A 21,017-nucleotide genomic window follows, 5' to 3' on the forward strand; every position below is an offset into this window, starting at 1 on the left:
CATGCACATGCCTCGCAGATAATGAACTGAACCATTATTGCACGTAGTGGGTTGGCTCACTTTCATTAGACTCGCCCTCGTGCATTAGAAATGCAAAGGTACAATGGAATATACAAATGCGAAGATGCCGCTTGATAAAGGGCAAAAAAGTGTCACTGGAAACAAAGTTCATTGCAAGCATACTCAAAACCTTGCAGCAAGATATCGAAATATACGTAAATCTACTTATGTAAGAAAAAGTCACTCTATATATTGCATCAAACAAGGCAAATAAGCATCTTGCGCAACAAAAGATTCAGAGATCACAGCCCTCCCCTCCCTCCACTCCCCCTGACGTATCGCGCACAACAAGAGGCGGCGCGCTTCCTCCCCGCTTTTCTCCTTTGCGCACAGAAGACTGAGCCACCATCGTCAACTCACCCATGCCACCCCCGCCCCATTAAGCTTTCACTCGCACATATAGCATGCTGTGCGTGGTCACGATGTTATCGCTTGTGGACTTTATATGGAACATGAGGGCGACGGCGATGGCAGGAATGTGCCTGGAGTGTCCATATAATTGCTATCGCAATAATATAATAAGAGCATCCGGCAACTGAAGCGTCCCATGGCCCATTACTTTCTGCAAAAGAAGAAGTAACAAATTTGAACTTTCACCACGCGACTATTTGCTGCACCGCAGCAATGTCTTTTTTTTTTTGTTTTGCGGGGCAGAAGCAGGAAATGAAAAAAAAAAGCAAGGAAAGCATGTTGGCCATAATCGAATGCCTACTTTTGGCACCTAATATGGCTACCAAAGGAATATAAGAAAACGTGAGACGCTTGGTCCACAGAGAACCATAGGCATACTGCTCAGTATTCCACACCAGTGAGAAAAAATTTTCCCAAGAGGTTGCGCTCAAGCGAACGTGTTGCAATCCGTCGAGTCCCCACAGTCATGGCGGCGAGCGATGATGCATTGTTTCTTTTTCTTGTCTGCTAGCCAGAAAGCATCCAAAACCATGCTAGGCAAAAATCCACTCGGTCAGAGAAAAACGAACGTGCATCGAAGTGCACCATGTGGCGGTCGGGGCAACACAAGAAAAACGAATTCGCTCTGGCTGGTTCCGGCAGCCCGTGGGTAGCGAGAACAAAAAAGAAGAGGCTGAATGTGTCCTTGTGAATAAAAGCACAAGTAAAAAAATAAATAAATAAATAAATAAAAAATAAGCTGCTTGAGCACATCGCTGCATATGAACCAAGTGATGCGTTCAATGCAGATGAAACTGCCCTATTTTTCAGCGCTCTGCCCAGCAAGACGGTGACTTTCAAAGGGGACCCGTGCATTGGTGGCAAGAAGTGCAAGCAAAGGATAACTGTGCTTCTTGCTGCCAATATGACTGGCACGGAGCGCTTGCCACTTCTCATCGGGAAGGCGCATAAGCCACATTGTTTTAAAAACATCAAAAGCCTTCCTGTCGAGTACAGAGCGAACAGGAAGGCTTGGATGACCTCGGACATTTTTAGAGGCTGGCTGCAGCAGTTAGACCGGCACTTCACGTCTAAGGACCGCGAGATAATTATGGTTGTTGACAAATACAGTGCACATAACTGTACAGTTGAACCGAAGAGTGTCAAGGTAGTTTTTTTGCCGCCGAACACTACATGTGGCCTTCAGCCGATGGACCAGGGTATCATTCACTACGTGAAGTAGAAGTACTGAAAGCACCTGCTACAGTGAATGATCTTATGCTCAGAAGCTGGAAAGTTGTATGAAGCGGACTTACTCGGCGCAGTGCACATCATCGCACACGTGGAAAAATATACCTCCATAATTCATCGCCGACTGTTTTTGGCACAGCCATTTTGTGAGGCCCGAGCATGCGGCAGTAGCCGACGAGGTGTCAGCCGAGTCCACCGTTGATGACTGCCCGACCTTCGATGCTGTCCTTCCCACAGATGTTACCCTTCACGACTACTTCGCAACTGATAATTGTGTCGCAATGACCTGTCTCCTGACTGACGAAGAAATTATTAATGATGTCACTGGCGCCCGGGAAGACCATGATTCAGACGAAGAGTGATGCGAGGAGGTGCAGCCGTGACCTCATCGCACCTCACGAGAAGTCACGGAGGCGCTTTTGATATTGGAGTACGTTTGCCTGAGCACTTCCGACAGTTTGCGGTCTGTTGGCCACTTGGAAGAGTTAAGCAAAATTGTGATGTCAGCTGGAACCCGCGCGAAAAAGCTGACAACTATTGCAAAATACATACTTCAGTAAATAAAGGTATGCTGCTCCAACTTGGTTTTAATGTTTTTCGTGTTCATTCATTAATTCGGATAATTCGGACATTTTCCCAGTCCCGTAAGATCCGAATTAACGAGCTTTTACTGTACTTCATTAATAAAATGTTCCAGAATAATCAAATACCTTTCTTGAGCAGAGCATCCATTTTAACAGGCAATGGGGGCTCGACTGTCTGCGTCTGTGAAGGTTCAATTGTGGCTGCCGCAGAGCCATCATCATCAAACTTGACCCAGGAGCTCTTGGGGGCATCACTTGGCTGCGAGGACTCTCTTGCGGATGCATGCGGTGCTGCCTGAGCATCACCCTCTGGCGTTATCTCAGACTTCAAATCTGTGTTTTCAGACATAACAGGTCCTTCTGAAACATAAGATAGCAAGGACTCAGAAACCAATTTCATCAAAAATGTTATAGCTCCATTAAAACAAAAAAGAATTAGTTCTCCAACCATCCATCAAAAAACACAAAGAATACAAACAATAAGTACAATGCAAAAGGCATAAGACTTCGCATATGGTTGCAAAAAGCAGTGGTAGCCTACATAAAAGCAACATAAAATAATTCACACACACAGACTGAATTGAATGTTGCCAGGAGTGACGAGTCAAGAAAGAGGAAGAGAAAGAGATGATAGGAACAAAGGCAGACAAGAAAGAAGACATTGGAAATAGGAAGCGAAGGGAACGTGCATGGATGGATGTGGCAGCAGGGGAGCAGCGTTCTGGAAGAAGATGGCCGAAGAACGCCACTCTGGGTCCTGTAAGATTCGTTGGACGATTTCGCCGCTGCCACCATTTGTTAGAGTTGTCGGACGATCTATGAGCTGTAGGCCGATCTCACCGCTGCCATTCAGATGTAAGATTTGGCAGTCGTAGCTGTAGGAAGGAGCTTGACTCTTCATCGGGACTTAGGAGAGCAGGATTTATTTACATGTTATTTACAGGTGAACATGAGATACATCGACAGTCTAGCGTGACTCCCAAATGGAGCCCGCAAGACAAGCATACAGCAAACAGCTTACAAGCACACAGCTCACGAGTGCATTCCGAGCACGACAATGAGCACACACTAGCAGCCAACAATCGCTGCTTATATGCACTCCGCTCGACGTCATAGTTCGACGTCATTGTAGATGACCCGCCCTTTTGGAGGAGGCGGGCTCTCGATTTGGAGGAGGATGAGGGCTCAGACACACGCACACACACACACATGTTCATGGTCCGAAATCGACACCACATGAATTTCGTAGAACTCAGAGCCATTCTGGGTAGTGCGCCCGGGTAGCACATTGTCTTGCGTCTTGGTCGGCGCATGGGAAGGAGCCTTCGTCGGCTTTCCCGCGGGAACTCCCCCACCCGTAGCAGATCAGGTCCGTGTTGTCATGTTGCGCACAAAGCCTGCTTCGTCGAACTTCTTCAGTCACAACGGCGACGAGGCTAGAGTGTAACGGTGGCGGTTTCAGCACAAAGCCTGCTTCGTCAAACACATCCTAGCTAAAGCGGCAGAGAGTGGAGGATGTGCGCATTGTTCCCGACACAAAGTCGACTTAGTCACGCCGTGGCTAGAGGTTGGCGGTGGCGTTCCGAGGTGAGGTTGCCACCGCTGGTGTAAATAGCTGGCAAACTTGCACTGCAGCTGGCCGTTCTTAACAGTCCTGCCCCTGTACCAGGCTTGGCAAGCAGGTGAGTGCCAGCTGAGTGACGCGCAAAGGCTGGATGTAGCCAGTCCTCGCCCCGTCTATGGACCTAAGCTGGGCCAGTGCGTGCCAGGAGCACCAGCCAGCACAAGTCCCGCTCTGCCAGCGCACAACAGCCAGCAAGCGACAGTGCCTTTGCCACCTCAGTCGGGGCAACGTTGACATGGGACATCAGCAATAACAGACTACAGACCGGGTTGCTACGACATCTGTGACGGACATACCGGTACTGCAAGCGCCACGACCCTAGTGTGTAAACAACCGCCCCACAGACATTGATAAAATGCATTAGTGTGAACACAGAACTTTGTTAGAGAGGACGCATTCCATGTGGAAAAAGTGTTACAACGTAACTTCATTTTAACTCCACATTCAATGAATGTCGTGTTTGTGCCACACTTTGTATCCATGTGTTCATTCTGCCTGCTCATGCGAACATACCATGTGCTGACATACACACGTGACAATGATGGCAAGCCTGCCAGGATCCCTCTAACATTGTTGCATGCCTCTGGGTGTCTTGAGCAGCAGAATGAACCTCGAACGTTTGTCTGCTGAGGCCATAGTGGAACTGTATCACAAGGAGTAGAAGTGATTAAGAGAAGAATGTGCAGAGGCGTCAGATGCTGCGAAGGAAGCTGAGGAGAAAGTCAAAGCCGCAGATGAGCATGTGTATGGGAACTTAAAAGAAATTACAGTTGCACGTGAGTGCCAGTGGGAAAGAGGCGGGAAATAGAAGATCAGATGCTGTACCTCAGAGGATAGTGAAAGTGTGTCCTCAGAAACTAATCACCCCATGTGACGAAAGGCGAGATGACCTCAATATGTATATGCAGTGTTTCAAGCGAATCGCAATTAGACAAGGCTGGTAGAAGAGCGACTGGGCGACTGGACTGAGCATGTGTCTTGTCGGGAAAGCATTGGCTGTTTTCAGCCGGATGTCAGCGACTGACGTGCTAGAATATGATAAGGTGAAGACGGCTCTCCTACAATGCTTCAGACTAACTGTCGAAGGTTTCAGGGAGAAATTGCGAAGCTCCAAGCCCCAAAAAAATGAGATGAACCAGCATTTTGTTGCTCGAATCACCAACTAGTTTGATCATTGGTTGGAGATGGCTTTACATAGGGAGAACATTTGAGGGCTTGAGAGACAACATAATTGCAGAAAAGTTCCACACATCATGCCATTTGGGAGTCACATGATTCCTGAAGGAGCATAACTTGAAGGCGGTGGCTGAACTATCCCAGCACGCCGACCGTTATTTGGAAGCCCAAGGCCAAAAGAACTTGGGTAAGGGCAAGGAAGATAAAGAGATACCAGAGGAGAACGAACAGACTCGGCGCACAATCAAATGTTTTCCGGGTGGCAGGATAGGGCATCAAGCTCTGAATTGTCCCCTGAGCCATACCCGAAGTGCGACAGGTGCGGATGGCATGGACATACAATAGAAGCCTGCTGAACTAAGTAAGAGAATTGTTTCAAGTGAAAGTCCCATTGATGTCGACTGTACAAAGCAAATTGAACAGAAGGTGTCGAGGGCAAGGCAAGCACTCTCACGACATCTCCGAGGTCGGAAGCCACAGAAACCTCGATGCCAGTGGTAGTGAGACTGCTACAGGGACAAAAAGTGTCGGCACTCGGAGACAGTCAATCCAACAGTGTTCTCATAAGGCAATCCGCGGTGCCAGAAAACAGACATCACAGGTACAGAAACACCAGTCCGATTGGCAGATGGGACGGTACAGCGAATGCCTGTGGCTCAAATGTTGCTTTTGACGCCTTATTATCACGGATGGATTGAAGCCCGGTGTGTCAAACAACCACTTTACGATGCCATTCTTGGGAATGTGCCAAGGGTCAGAATAGTGGACCATCCAGAGCCCCTTTGGAGTTTACCTACTACAAAAATCGCAGAAAGGACGGAGCATAAATTCACCAAAGTCACTGACAACGGCAATGAAAGAAGTTCGGATTTGCAGACCGGCGAAGCTACATTTTCAGTGGAGAAAAGTACAAGGAGGAAGGACAGGAAAGATATCCCTATAAGGAACACTTCAAGCGCAGCCATGGACATAACCCCGGTGGAAATAGGAAAAATGCAAGAAGCGGACAGTATTCTGCAATGCTGATTTGAAATTCAGGGAAAATGGATTTAAAGTAGGAAGAGCCGGGTCATGCATATGTTTGAGAGGGTTGGCAAATTAATGTACCAAATAGTCAGGACCCACAATGCAAGAGAAACAACGATTAGCAGTGCCATTGAGTTTACAAAGGGCAGTCCTCAAACTGGCGCAGGTCATTATTGTGGCTGGCCATCAAGGAGTAAGGAAGACAATTAGCAGAGTATCAGAACAATTCTTTTGGCCATGCATGCAAAGTGACATTAAACTGCTTGTGCGATCTTGTGACACATGTCAGTGAACCATACCGAAACGGTCGGTATCAAAGGTACTTCTAGGGACTATGCCTATTATTAAGCAACCATTTCAAAAGGGTAGCAGTGGACAATGTGGTCCCTATTAACCCATCAACGAATAAGGGAAACAAGTACATCCTCACCATGGTGGATATTTCCACTAGGTATCCAGGTGTTGTCCCAATGAAATTGGTGGATACAGTAGCAATTGCTGAGGCTTTAGTGGAAATGTTTACTAGGTATGGTGTTCCAAGGAAGATACTGACGAATAGAGGAACCTATTTTACGTGGGAATTGATCGCAGAGACTTTCAGACTGTTGTCTCTGTCCCACCTTTTGACAAATTTATATGAACCCGTGTGTAATGAGCTCATGGAAAAGTTCAATGGCATGCTTAAGAGCATGTTATGAAAGGTGTGCCAGGAGAAACCCAAGGGATGGAATTGCTATCTACCGGCACTCTTGTTTGCATATAGAGAAGCCCTGCAGGCTAGCACTGGATTTTTGCCGTTAGAGCTGATACATGGAAGAGCGGTGATGCTTTATTGCGTTAGAGTAATGGTAGTAATGGAAGTAATGGTAATTTTGACAGCACGCCGCTACTGGTCATATTGCAGTTTCTTTTTCCCTTTGCTGCTCCTCGTATTCACACTGCTCCTAGGGAGTCCTAACTCTGCATTGCCTACCCATAGATGTGCTGCAACTACAATGAAATCAGTTGCTAGGCTGGTTCATTTATATATGAAAGGTTAGCGACTTCATTCTCCACGTCGCAAGCTGCCATAGCTGCAGCAGCTTGTGCAACAGTAATCTTTACCAGGAAATGTACGCGGGGAGCACTACATGCTTCACATTGTTATCAGGAGGCCTTATCAATTATATGGTTCAGATGCTTCTTTTGTACTTGTTATTATTTATTGAAACAAATGCTGTTCTGTACGTCGTAATCAAAATTCCAAAGACTGTATGCCTTTTCAATTCACTTTGCTGAGTGCTTGAAGCCTGGTCCAACTCTGCCGCAGGTCAGCCCGGTATTGCACTACCTTCGGGATCGGCCCACATTTTTGCCCACAGACATGGACAAGAAAAACGCCGACCAACGAGAGCTTAACAGCTTTGCTGTAAAACGGCCTTCTCATTTGTGCGGGGTTATTTCAATTCAGGGTCATGCCATATGGACTCAAGACTGTTTCGCAGACTTTTCCTAAGCTAATACAAATATTACTTCACGGACTACACAATGTGGAGCACTATATAGATGATCTCCTAGTATTGACGGATACTTGGCAAGAGCACTTGGAAATGTTACAGGAGGTGTTATGTTACGGTGAAGCCAAACAAATGCCTAAGTGGGTTCCATGCAATTACATTCCTTGGTCACACACTGGGCATGGGCCAAGTTGCGGCCCATGCAGACACCGTGGAGAAGACACGATGTGGGCCAGAGCATTGAATTAGAAGCAGTTGAGGTCCTTCTTGGGCCTGACAGGCTACTAGAGAGAGTTTATCCCTCAGTAGGCAGAGATAGTCAGTCCCCTTACCAATCTCATAAAAAAGAACGCTCTGAATATATTACCCTGGTTAGAATGCCATCAACACGCATTTGAACGACTGAAGAAATGTATGGCTGAACCCCCGCAGTTCTGTTGGCACCAGATCTCAGCAAAAAGTTTGTTCTACGAACACATGCATCAGAAGGGTGTGTAGGGCCTGTGCTGTTGTAGGAAGCTGATGGTGTATTGCACCCTGTCCTGTATGCAAGCCAGACATTAAATGACTGTGAAAGAAACTATGCTACAATAGAGAAGGAATGTTACGCCTTAGCGTGGGTGGTAAAATGATTTCATATTTATTTGTATCGGACTCATTCTGTTGTGCAAACTGACCATCAGCCACTAGAGTAACGAACCGTGTAAAGTACAACCACGCCATAGTTATGTGCTGGAGCCTAGCGCTACAAGAGTATAAGTTCTCTGTACAGTATATTAAAGGACCAGACAATGTTGGTTGCGGTTTTATGAGTAGTGATGTTTTAGGCAACCAAAAAAGTGGCACTTGCAGAACACAACAATGCCTTGTGAATGGTGCTGTTGACATTGATGCACTGTTCCAACTCGACGAGAATTTATGTCATGTGCAGGTTGATGTAGTGCAAGTGAAGTGTAGTGCCCGTGTAAGCTGAAGAAATGAGGAAGGGCGAGTGAGGTGTGAACTGTGAAGTGAAGCTGTGAACAACCAAATTTCCACACAGGCAATGCATGCATCCAGGAAAGAGTAAGTACACTTTTCCTTTACTGCAACATACTGCTTAACTGCCTGCTGTGTGCCTCCACTGTGAGCTACTTAAGCTGTTCACTTCAAAGCTCTGTGGTCAATAAAATTTTACCAGTAGTATTGTACATTATAATTTGAGTTTAGCATTTGCGGTCTTATTTTTAGGATGTACTTTGCTTTTTTTCCAGTGTTTGTGTGAAGCTAAAAGTGTGTACGTACATGTGTGCATGATTATATCTTATGTATAAAACTATGTAACAGTAAAATGAGGATTTTTGTGGCACAGCAACCGCCACGGCTATATGCACCAAGACCGTATTCATTACTACTGTAATACAACAGAACACTAATTAGGGATATAAAGCTGAAAGCTCAACTGTATCAACATGTTTAGCTAAAGTTCATTGAAAACATCTACTGGTTGTAGTTGGTTAGGTTTAAGGCGGTTACATTTACACATTTAAGAGGATGAAATACTTGGATATTTAATCCACCTGCACATACAGCTGGCAGCATGCAATCAGCTTGCAGCAACTATTCGTAGCTGCAGATAGAAGGTTGCAAATGTCAAATAATTATGTGGTTTGTACAGGACCATATTCTCAACTTAATACCCGTGCCACACAGGTACAGAAAATGGCATTCAGTAGTTAAGGCCATAAGTTCCTGAATGACATTTTTTTCGACAGAGCTGCCACACATCCAAATTTAATGACATTTGACCCGATGATGTCGATGACAGTGTCTTCTGGAGTGAGCAATGTTAGGGTACGAATTAAAAAATTTATATGCATTTACAAGTTTAAACTGTCATAATAAACAGTGAAATATAAAACTAAGCATACTATGCACGGTTAGCTTGAGTTTCTTGCTGTCTTTTAGAATTGACCATAGCAACTGTGGCCAATGTATGTCAAATCCGAAGCCCAGGAACAAAATGGCACCTGCTGCAGTGAGACCGTCGCAATGCCGACCTGAGGAAGTTCGTTTTAGCATGTGGAATCAGTAAGCACAAAGAGTGCATGTGAACGGCCTGCACGCACCAATACAACCCATCCCCAAGTGACTTTCGTCTGCTTCACAGGTTGCCAACCTCTTGCGCAGCTTCGCTAGCTGCAACCATCCTTGTGTTCTCAAAGACTGTTTAATATAAATGAAAAGGTTTCTTCTCGTAAAACTGCCGATTGTACTTCAATGTTACACATAAATGTTTTCTAACATGTTTAAACGTTTCAAATACTTTACTTACACTACGAAATGCGTACTCTCGACACCGTGGCTTGCAAAGCTACGGGGTTGAGAGTACGCATTTATCAGTCGAATGAGTTCTGGCAAATGCATTAAATAATGAATGGCATAAAGGCGAATGCCATTTGATTTGCTCGTGTGGCACCACGCAAATGACATTAAATAATAAGGCATTAGGAAGTTAATGCCATTTTCTGTGCCCATGTGGCACGGGTATAATCTTCTCTTCCAGGACAGTGGCTTAAAAACACACCAAACCAGCAACTACAGGTGTGACGAAAGAAACCTGTAGGTGAACAACACATACAGCAAATAATTTTATGCCCTGCAGCATTCAGGTGCATGGCTACAGCAGAAATGATGTGAAGTCAATGTATGTCCATTACTGCAGTGAGGCATTGTGTTTACAGACGTTACATCAGGAGAAAGTGAAAGCACTGCCATTAAAGGCCGAGAATAGAGCCCCTGCATTCTCTATTACTTGGCAAACAAATGTAGCACAACATTTTCTCAAATGCTTAGTAGCTTTTTCACCTAGAACATAAATGCAAATGCAATTACAACACAAAAATGCTGCAAATTATACCTGTTACCTTGCTCTGCCTTAGAGCCTATTAAGAATTTTTTTTTCACTGAGTTGAGTCACTTTTGGTGAACACTTATTTTGGTTAATTTCTTGGTACTTTGGAAAGGTTTCCAACCAAAGGTAACATGAACACATTTTAGCATTGATTATGCAAACTTACTGGTTTGTTTTCACTCTTTCTTTCTGTAAGTTTGCTGTCATTTAAGTGCAAATAATGCAACTACAACAAAGAAAAACAGGGCCAGCATTAATTAGTGTTAGGACACATTCACACTGGCCTGGTTGCGCGACCTCTGCTGCAAGTCGCTGGTGTGGACGAGCCCTTCAATTGTTAAACGGCCTGTTAAAGAAACCATGCTGTATACAATGAATGCAGCTGACCTGCTTTACTCAACATAATAAAAGACGCTCATGATATACTATTTTCAATACATTTCCAACTTTTGCACATGAACACTGCTAATTCAATTAAGTATATCTCACACAAGGTTGTCATTTCACTTTATTCTTTCCGAGGCATGAAAACAGCAAAGTGACAAGCTAATCTACTGTATAATTAAAAATATAAGTACACCTGGAATATAAGTGAATGTTCACAAGCTCACATGAAAAGAGGAGAATAAGAATTATATTTACTTGTCTTGAAAAGCTTAAGGAATCTTTAATTATCAGCGACAGGTGGTGAAGTTATAGTATTGGTTGAAACGTACTTGTTTTCTAAATATAGATGGTGGCTTAGGCAGAACATTTATCTTTGCCCTAGAGAACAATGTACCTTTATCTAAGAAGCTTGATTATATTTCCTCATGATTTGCTGCATAGTAGTAGTGGTTAAGGTGAAGATGGAGAATCTCACGTGGGCAAACCACAGTATAAGTTAAACTACACTATGATGCAATCAATATGCCTACTCTTCCTTGTAGTATGCCTACCAGCATAACATCCTGGCAGTTTACATAATACAATGAGCATTAAAGAAAAAAAATCAATTAAAATGCCTAATTTACTTTCAGCAGAGCTGCAGTGAGAAAGAAATGAGTCACTGCACATAGTGACTCATACTGCACCTCGAACACTCTCTTCACACAAAGTGACTCACCATTCAGAGAGGTCCCTGAGCGAGGCGCTCAGCATGAAGAACCTAGGCAAATATCCTGCACATCCCAACCCACTCCTCCCTCTCTCTCCACATGACCCTAACCCTTCTTTGCCCACAGACTCACCGAGGATGGACTGTCAAGGACAACACACGCTCCATTTGTTGCATAGTATGCAAGACTTCCAGCTAAGCATCAATAAAAACAGCAGCACAGTACTTGGGCACCACTTTTCCAGATGCTGCCTCAAACCATTATCGCCAGTATAACAGACATGTTATATGCAGAAGTGAATGAAACAGGAAAATAAAATTAGCTGAAACAAGAATGATGGAAGAATTACAAACTAATGAGGCGAAAAAATTGAGGCCACAACCAAAGGCTTCCAATTTAAGTGCCTTTCACAATAAAATTTCAAAGTTAGCTCTCAAATAGTTCACTTCTCTCACTACATGAGCTGAGTACAGAAAAACAAAGGCAAAGTAGGCTGCTGCAAAAGCTGAGCGATTATCTGTATTAATTTTAACAAGATTAATTCTTTCAGATAGCAGAAATGTACGTCATTCGTGATTACCCTATGAGATATAATAACTCCATTCTTGAATACTGACAACTAACAATTTCTCCCATTTTCAACTAACAATTAACATTTTTGCATGCATTCAACCATTATCATAAGATATGTATGTATAAACTCCACCCAGAAAATATCTTTCCAAGATTCACTTTTACTATGCATGTCCGTATGTTGGAACAGTACCTAACAGCACTATCACTAGTTTTGGTAGAAGTGACTTTAGAGGTGCATTCTCTAACCTGCCTTGCATATATAGCACTGACCTCACATTACTGTCATTCCATCTTTTATGACATCTTGCATTTTTAATTTCATTGTTTTTTTTTTTTTTGCCTATGCACAAATATGTGCGTACCCCTTACCTCACTGACAATCTTGAAGGCAAACAACAAAAAAATACAAGAGAGAAAAAATCTTTTCGCCTAGCATCTAATGTAGTGTATCATGTTTTCTCAGAGTTATTATTTCAGTTTTTTTTAGGTTATGCGTTCTCATCATTAATGCAGTAATTAGCACAAACAAATGCACTTTTTCTTCAAAATAATTAAACTTGGCCACATGACTCACTAGGCTCCAAACCAAGTTTGTCAAAGATAACAATGTGTATTATGAGAACAAGCTACCAATACTGCACAACTTGAAAAAAAGAAAGGAAAGAATTGTTAGTATAAGTGTACACTAATAGAGCCTGCAACGAAACAAAAATGGGGGGGTGGGGGGGCATTTAATGTGCTTTGTTAAGACATGCATAAAGAAATAAGACTGTATAACTGAAGCATAACTTTCTATTTCTACTCAGTTTAATTTCTTACTTTTTTTTTACAATATTTCAACACATGTGATCACAACATTAGTCACAGACAAATACGGCTTCACTATGCTGCTCATTGCAATTGATTCACAGACTAATGTAACAGAGAAAGAGGCACTCAAGGCTCTTTGTATTTTACACATTCTACACAGACAAACAGAGTTTAGCGCTGGAACTGTACAAACATAAATGCTCAGAGGGATCACAGGGGGCAAGAGATATGGTACCCTCATGAACTATTTTAAAAACTTTTTTAAAGACGGGTGTCACACGGCGCATTTTTGATCGCTATCAAGCCCGATCCGGATCGAATTCTTCGGTCGTGATTGGCTCCTTTGCGCAAGCTGCGCGAGGGAGCCAATCGCAGTCGTGAATTTCGATCCGGATCGGGCTTGATCAGGATCAAAAGTGGTCATGTGACACCGGTAACAAATGTATGCTCGCACATTACCTGTGGATGACACTGGTGGTTGCACAGTGCTCGAGCAGCATTATGCCCAGACAACGGCGTTTAGTGTTCTGTGGTAATTTATCACCAGACATTTATCATCTAACTTTTCCTTGGCGGGCTTGTGATAGAATAATGATTGCCCTGCCATTCAGAAACAAGACAGCCTCAGCGCGCGAAGTTTCAGCGATTTAGTGCCCCACTAAACGTGATAACAAGACCAAGTTTTGTGATCGGTACCGCGACGTGTCCCCGTTAACTTTTCGGACAACCCCGCTAACTGTCACGAAAACATCAGGGCTCTCTTGCCTAAACATTACCCAGAACATTAAATACGTAAGCCTTGGTAACACACAGGACGACAACAGTAGCATGACATGTAGAAAAATAAAATAACAAAAGTTTCCTCGAACTTGACGCTGGTAAAGAAATCAAAACATTATCACATGCAACACTTCGCACCCGACCGGCACCTACCAGGACACAGGATTTTCAACGAAATGTAAATTGAGACACATTTTTAGACGCAGCTAAGGGGAAGCATGAAGTGACACGCATATAAACAGCACGAAGACCCACAAGTACCCGCACAGGTTCTGCTATTTACGTAAACAATCCACGAACATTAGCGGCTTTGTCATAGCAGATAAACTCCCGTCAGATATCAATGCTTTAGCAGGTGGTACTCATGCCAAATGTCAGGTTTAATCACTACTTCGCTATACGTAAAACAATCAAGAACGCATGAAACGTAAAGTGCGAAGATCCTCACCTAGTTACATGAAACAGGTAAAGACCATCCCTCAAGCGGGTGCAACTTCGACTGGAACGGAATACCTATGGATTATACCTAGGTATGCGCCCCTGCAACGTTGTGCGTAACCACCTTCACGTAACCTAGTACACTCTTAATACACAGTACCGTAGAAGCGGGCACGCAGGTAGCAGGCCGTAACACCCGTAGCCGTAGTGGCTGTATGTTGCCCGTAGAGTATTTCCAACAGCTTCAAGGTAGAAGAGAAACTGGTACTAAAGTAAGCAGCGGAAGTGGCGGAAGCGCATGGAACTTCTCAGGGTATTCGTTAGATGGCGTAGCTCGTGCAGCTAGGTTAGGGTGCCTCATAGGGGTGCCTCGATGTACTCCTCGCCCGCCGCTCCGTTCAGGGTGGAGACAAGTGCGTCGTCTGCTGCGGCGTCCGCCATGTTCTTGCCCGCTGCGAGCGGCGCGTTGTTGGCGCGCGTGTGGATGAGCGGTTTGACCGAAGCAATGCGCTTTTTGATTACTTCGATTACGAATTTCTCTACTATTAAGAAATATTTTTGCACCAAAAAAGTATGTGCGCATTCCCTAAGGCCCCTCTTTTATGCTAGCTCGACTTCCTGTTTCTATTAGTGTCGTTTTAATGCTGTCGTCTGGAAGTACCCTCGTAAAACGCGTTGCAACCACTGATCAGCGGCCTGGCGTGTTTTGTTTACGAACTGTAAATACAGAAATTAAGTTGCGCGGCAATCACTTTGTTTCACAGCGGGAAATGATGCGTTTAACACAAGCGTTCATAGAGGAATGCAAGAATTGCTACGCTGCCAGCATTTCTATTCTTCGCGAAGAGTTACGCCGTGAACCTGTGTTGCTTGTGAGCATGTTGGTATGCAGCCCTGGAAATTCCTATTGCATAAGAAGATGCCGGTGGTAAAAAAAAGAGGTCAATCAGTGACGAGTAGATACGTGATTTCGGTCACGACGTTTGGGTCGCCATGCAGGATTTTATTATGTCAGCTGTCAGGAGGTGTCAGTTGCCACAGGTCTTTCGTAGATCTCAGACCAACGACCAGAACCTACAAAGAAGCCTTGAATTAACTCGAACAAAATAAATTAGAATGTCAGCTTACAGCTCAGCTCGAGAAGTTGAAAAAAAAGCGGAAAACTTGTACAGACACAACGTGAAAAATCAGCACGCACCGAAAAGTAAGAATAAACACATTAATGAAAACTATATTAAAAGAGTAACACAAATGAAACGAAAGTTTTTGAATTCTGGCGATATGCATTAAAATTTAATTTCAGTGTTCACTGTAGGCTCACTCCTGCACACGTCTTGCTTGCATGCCCGTCAAGTCCCGTTGCCGGGGCTTGACGCAGGTGCACACGCAGCCTCAGTCTCGCGTAGTTTGACACAAGGAGCTTTTCCACTGTTTCTTTGTGTTCCTGACAGGCGCCCGTTACGCCCCACCGCAACATCTTTGTCAAGTATGCGGTTACAGCCTTCAAAGGAGATTTCATGGTGCAAACGCTTTCCGTCCAGGTGGTGATACCATTAAAATGTTCCTCGCAAGATTTCAGAACTAGCATGACTGCATCGCTTCGGTAATGAAGGTTGCTGCCTTCAGAGACGTATTCCTTGAGGGACGTCAAGTACGCATGCTCACTGCTGCTTGAGCCTAACAATGCAGGCTTGCACTGCTCGCAGTGGCCAATAGATTTGAGGATCCCTTTTATAAGAAACTCACCGATATGAAACAAAATCTCGCACTCAGCTAATGTTAGCTCTTCGACAAACGGGATCTCCGCGTCGTCGATAGCTTCAATCTCGGCTGCCGCTTCTTCTTGCATACCTGCCGACAGCAGGTCGATCAGGTACTGTGTGTCATCGACATCGTAGCTAGTCGTTGACGGTGTGTGGAAGAATTGGCTGACACAAACAAGCTTCAACGCACACTTCATATCGTAGGCGCTTGGAACAGGCTTCCTGAGACGTATAACCGAAAAAAGATTTTCCAAGCAGTCCTGGAGCAATCGGCTCGTGAGGAAGAACTTGTAGCCTTCACTTCTTAGAAGGACAACCTGTAGACGAATGATCACGGCTATGGCTATCAAGAAACCCGCCTGTGAGGACTTCCATAGGGATGTGCTCCCCATGTTTGTTCCCCGAATGGTCTCAGACGCCAAGCACAACACGTCTATGGCTGCGTGATATTTGTCCATGTGTTCAAGACTCAAGGCAGTTGATGGGTGTCGTGATGACATAAGAGCATACCACTTAAAGACAAGCTCTAAAAACCACGCTGTAGTTTCCGCCTCCGGATCCAAGATCTTCTTTATCAAGTACCGAATCCCGGCAGGGGCTTCTCGAAAAAACTGAACAGCCACTCCCACCTTCATCTTCGTAAAATGCCCGTTCGACACGTGGATCTCCGAGAGCTTTGGTGCGACTTTGAGCTCCCGTTTTTTGTCAAAGTCTACCACTGCGCGCACGTGCTCAAGTTTTACTTCCCTTGAGGGTAGGTCATGTGGACACTTGGTTGCATCACTAATGGTGAAAACGACAGAACTCAAAAGTTGGCCCCTGATGTTCTTAAGTACGTGTGCAGCATCTGCAGTGAAGAAGAGTTCTTTGTCTTCTAGACAAGGGTGTGGTATCGAGCATATGGTGTTGGAGTTCCTGTGGCTAGAGAAGCAAAACTCACGCCACATTGCCCTGTTGGAAGAACCCATATCCGAAGTGACGACGCGGATCTTCAGGGAGATATCTGCGCAAAGTTTCACGATATTCAATATGTAGTCTTTGAGAATAAGGCCGTCTATGCTCCTTTCAGTAAGGTGATAGGCAATCACTTGTTTCCACCGCCGGTTAAGACCCCCTATCATGAACACCAAGGCATGGTGGGCAGGTTCATCTGGCTTTGCAGGTAAAGTTGTTCCCCCAAGAACAACATCTAGCGCGATCAAGCTCATAGCCCCTGGCAATCTCCATCTCGTCTAGTAGCAGAACACAGTCTTTTTCAATGTCTTGCATACCCTCCGCTTTCGTTTTTAGCAGGTCGATCACGTCAGTCAGGATACCGGGCAGAAAACTGAGTGCCTGTAGGCGACGCGCCAGAGTTCTGTGAGTTGGCAGCGGATACCCGAGTTTCCTTAAGGTTTCATAGCCGGACGTCCCGCATGAAAATTTAATTTGAAGTGCTTGCTTTACACTTTGCAGAGACCAAGTACTCCCTTTGTTGCTGTTGCGCGACAGTGCCTGTGTTTGGTCTTCGTTAATTGGAACTTCATGTTCTTTCCGAATGTTTCGATGTTAGCTTCGAGCTTCTTAGCTTTTTTTCAGAGACCTTGGATTGTTGAGTTTGCCTGGGTATGCAATTCTTGAAGTTCGCAGTATTTCCGTGTCAGGTCTGCGAGCTGCTTACTTAATTCTGCGCAAGAGGTACAAACAGACTGCAGGTCAGAGACCCCAGCATTCTTTCCACTGGCTGAGACTTGCAGACCTGCTTTGTTTGCTACCAGTGCACTTGAGCTGGCGTCGTGTGGGCTGCAATTCTGTCCTTGAGTCAGCTCAAACCTGCCTGGTGACGACACTGGGTCCATCGCAGCTGCATGATCATCAGTGGCTATGTCGTGTTGATCTTCAGGTAGGGCCGAGAGGACAGCGGGTCCAGCCCTATCCTTTGGTGCCTTTCTGTGACGAGGCAAAGCTGCGAAAACAAAGGATATCATCAAAATGCATCCCATAAACAGCATTACGCCACAGCGGTACGTGCCACGAACGGCTTTCTTATTGTCTTTTCACTTTTCTGTCCAAAGCACGCTTGTTACATTCGTTGCACATTTAGAACTCCTGTAGAGCGACAAAATGTCATTTTCGGTCAGGGTCACTAATTTTTCGTGCCCGGCGCCCTTGTTCCTATATAATTAAGTTACGTAGCAACAATTTAAGAACGACCCCTCCCCCACCTCCTACCGAGAGATGAAAAAGGAACACGCTGAAAAATTGAACAACTTACGTCTGAAGGAAAACACTGTCGGCACCGCATTTGGCTTTAGTTTTTTCCATCCGTCTGCTCTGTTTTGCTCGAAGCTGTCCTCTTCGAAATGAGCCTGCGCGTTCATAGAAAGTCGTAAAATTTATTTTCTTCGCAAGACATGACCAGTGGTCGCACGCCAACAATTGCTGTGTTTCGTACGTGCCTAAACATTTTCCGAACTTTACTGCAACTGCGACATTTAAAACCGCACTATTATGTTACACAAACGATTCCGCACGTGCGAGTAGCGTACAAGTAACGTTAGTTAGCAATGGTTATACTACAGGGTGTCAGAACACTGACGAACTTTGGGCGCACCATTCAACACAGCTTTTTCCTGGTTGTCATGCACCGTCAGGAAGATCGAGATAAACGACTCAAGTTGATTCGCCTGCAGCACCGAAAAGCTGAAAAACATCAACGAACGCGCAACACACCACGCCATAAATAACACAGACACGCACATAAGTTTTCAGAACATGACGGAGGCAGTCGAGATGTTTTTTGTAAACACTTTGATGTTACTGCTACTATAGTTTGCTTAACTGGTAATCTACTTGTCAGCCCAATGTTAACTACCAGGAAACATTATGCGCAATCTACTTCGATCATCACTAACGCTTAAGAAAGTCCACGTCGGAAAAATAATTCCCACGAAGCGCAGCAGTACTCATACTGCATATGCACGAGGTGTTCGTGGGCTGCCATTTCTCCCGCTTGATCCTTGCAGTCCACGAAATTCTTCTTTTTGGATCTCTTGGGAACTGAAACATTCGCCAACCTTTCTCTGAGTGATCTCTGCACAACGGCACGCAGCAGCCGGGCATTTTGTGCCGACGACACCCAGAGAACTCGTCGCAGCAACGTCCTACCACCTGCACCGTGGAGCGCGCGCGGCGGGCACGAACATGGCGGCAGTGGCTAGAATGAACCGGTTCTGGCGGCGCCGGCGCCGTAAAAGAATGTCTCCACCCTGAACGGAGCGGCGGGCGAGGAGGACATCGAGGCACCCTAAGCTAGGTTAAAACCATAGAGTTTCCACTATGTAGTGAGAAACTCTATGTTCAAGGTGTCCTGTCTCTACGAGAACGATGCCAATCCGAAGTCACAATATACCAGCATTCCCGAGCATTCCCATGCATACCACAGCGCAGCAGCGCCAGATTTCCCTCTAGGTAATGTAGTGAGAAACTCTATGGGTGCAGCATTGACAAGGCATTGACGTCATTGGAAAGCAAGCATGGCAGCGCCTGAAAGGTAAGGTAGGCACGTGCGTTGTGTTTTTGTTAGGTAGCGGCGAATTTGGTGGCGGTCGTGGCAGCCGATGCCGGGCAACCTCATGGGTGACGCTAAACGTGCTGGCCTGCTTCGCAGAACGTGCCTGCAGTGCGGTAAGCCATCGAAGTATTGCTGCCCAAAATGTTCAGCCCGCTCGTGTTCCTTGCCTTGTGTGAAGCAGCACAAAAAGATCGGCGAGTGCGATGGAATCCGCGACAAAACGGCTTACATCCCGTTGGACGGGTTCACAGACTTGGATCTCCTTAGCGGTACGTGATGGAATTTCTTTCATGGAAGAATAGTGATCTTGGGTTTCATTGCTAAGTCTAGCACATTAACATCACGGGATTACAAACTGCGCAGTTGTGCCGATTACTTTGCGAAATTGCCTCCTCTCTGTAGTTTAACGCGATTTTTTTTTGCCCTGCAGAAAATACGTTTTCGCATATGAAACATACATTCCATCCGAGGGATATCTGCTGAGTGATGTACGCATCTGCCGTTATGCTAGATTATGCTCATAAACTGAAGGTAGCAAGTTTTGTTTCGCACAATAATTACTAACATTTTTGCGGTTTATTTTCTATGATGCTGTGCGTGCAGTGAAATCAAGAAAGTATCCAGTGCACACCTATCATGATGACGATTGAGATGGTTTTTTTTGCATTTTCTTATCCCTCGTGAAACGTTCATTTGTAAGCTTAGCATGGCCGCATTTTTCATTCTATCGTGAGAAAATTTTCTGTAGTAGCAGGATTTAACAGATTAAAAAGCAGTTGGTATTACTCTAGAAACGTGTATAATTGAAAGTTGAGAAAAAAAAAATAAAGCCGCAATTTCTTGGTCGCACACTGCACATTTTCCAGGCAATACGAAAATTGTGTGCGAGCTCATACTTTATTGAAGTGGTTCCATGCTACTGTGCAAATTACTGCAGTAGGATGGAAACGAAGAAAATTGGTATATAAATGTAACAGACAAAGACGAGACAGAAGATGCAGACAGGCCAGTCATTTGTGATGTGCAAGTGCGACCTGCTGATGTTGAATTGTGCACTTATAATCAAAAGTAATTGTAATCAGTTTACTAGTTCCTGTCATTTTTTCAGCAGTTATACTTGAGGGCTGTGTAACAAAAGGCCATCACTGCAATCTTGAAATGCTTCGTCTGCGTAGACAGGGTTTTCGGAAGTACTTGATGAGAGGGAAGGCTGGTGCAGTGGCTCAAAACTGCAATGTCTGGCCAATGTGTGCAGGGGAAGTTATCTTGCTGATTGGGATAGCTACTGCATCCTTCCCACCTCCAACTTCTGGGGCTACTGAGTGTACATTCATTTATGCAATTGAAGCAGCATGCACCTGTCATAATCTGCATTAATGTATATTGACAGTTCTCATGAGCCGGTGGCGTCAGAAATTTTCGTGTTAATGAGATGTAGAGCATCTAATGTACTCTGTGCTAGCAGTACAATCTCACTAGTACCTGCTTTGAAAGCAGTGC

The 21,017-nt window shown here is 44.8% G+C and overlaps 2 protein-coding genes across 6 annotated transcripts in view; one reads left to right on the forward strand and one right to left on the reverse strand.

Annotated features, from left to right (window-relative positions):
• LOC142579081 (uncharacterized) overlaps positions 1-14,511 on the reverse strand; it is a 103,475-nt gene extending 88,964 nt beyond the window's left edge. Inside the window, exons 1-2 of one of the 2 annotated variants that reach the window (XM_075688942.1) lie at positions 14,212-14,511; positions 2,412-2,645 (exon numbers count right to left, since the gene is read on the reverse strand). In XM_075688942.1, coding sequence (XP_075545057.1) covers positions 2,412-2,634 — 223 coding nt within the window. In that variant the 5' untranslated portion in view covers positions 2,635-2,645; positions 14,212-14,511. The remainder of the gene's footprint in view (positions 1-2,411; positions 2,646-14,211) is intronic. The other variant, XM_075688950.1, reaches the window with a different exon arrangement.
• Positions 14,512-19,369: 4,858 nt separating this feature from the next.
• Positions 19,370-21,017, forward strand: part of LOC142579093 (box C/D snoRNA protein 1) — a 74,465-nt gene continuing 72,817 nt past the window's right edge. The window contains exons 1-2 of one of the 4 annotated variants that reach the window (XM_075688971.1): positions 19,370-19,496; positions 19,614-19,786. In XM_075688971.1, the coding sequence (XP_075545086.1) occupies positions 19,480-19,496; positions 19,614-19,786 (190 nt within the window). In that variant the 5' untranslated portion in view covers positions 19,370-19,479. The other 3 variants (XM_075688980.1, XM_075688963.1, XM_075688988.1) reach the window with 3 other exon arrangements.

Source organism: Dermacentor variabilis, chromosome 1, assembly GCF_050947875.1.
Source record: "Dermacentor variabilis isolate Ectoservices chromosome 1, ASM5094787v1, whole genome shotgun sequence".
In the NCBI taxonomy this organism is placed as follows: domain Eukaryota; kingdom Metazoa; phylum Arthropoda; class Arachnida; order Ixodida; family Ixodidae; genus Dermacentor; species Dermacentor variabilis.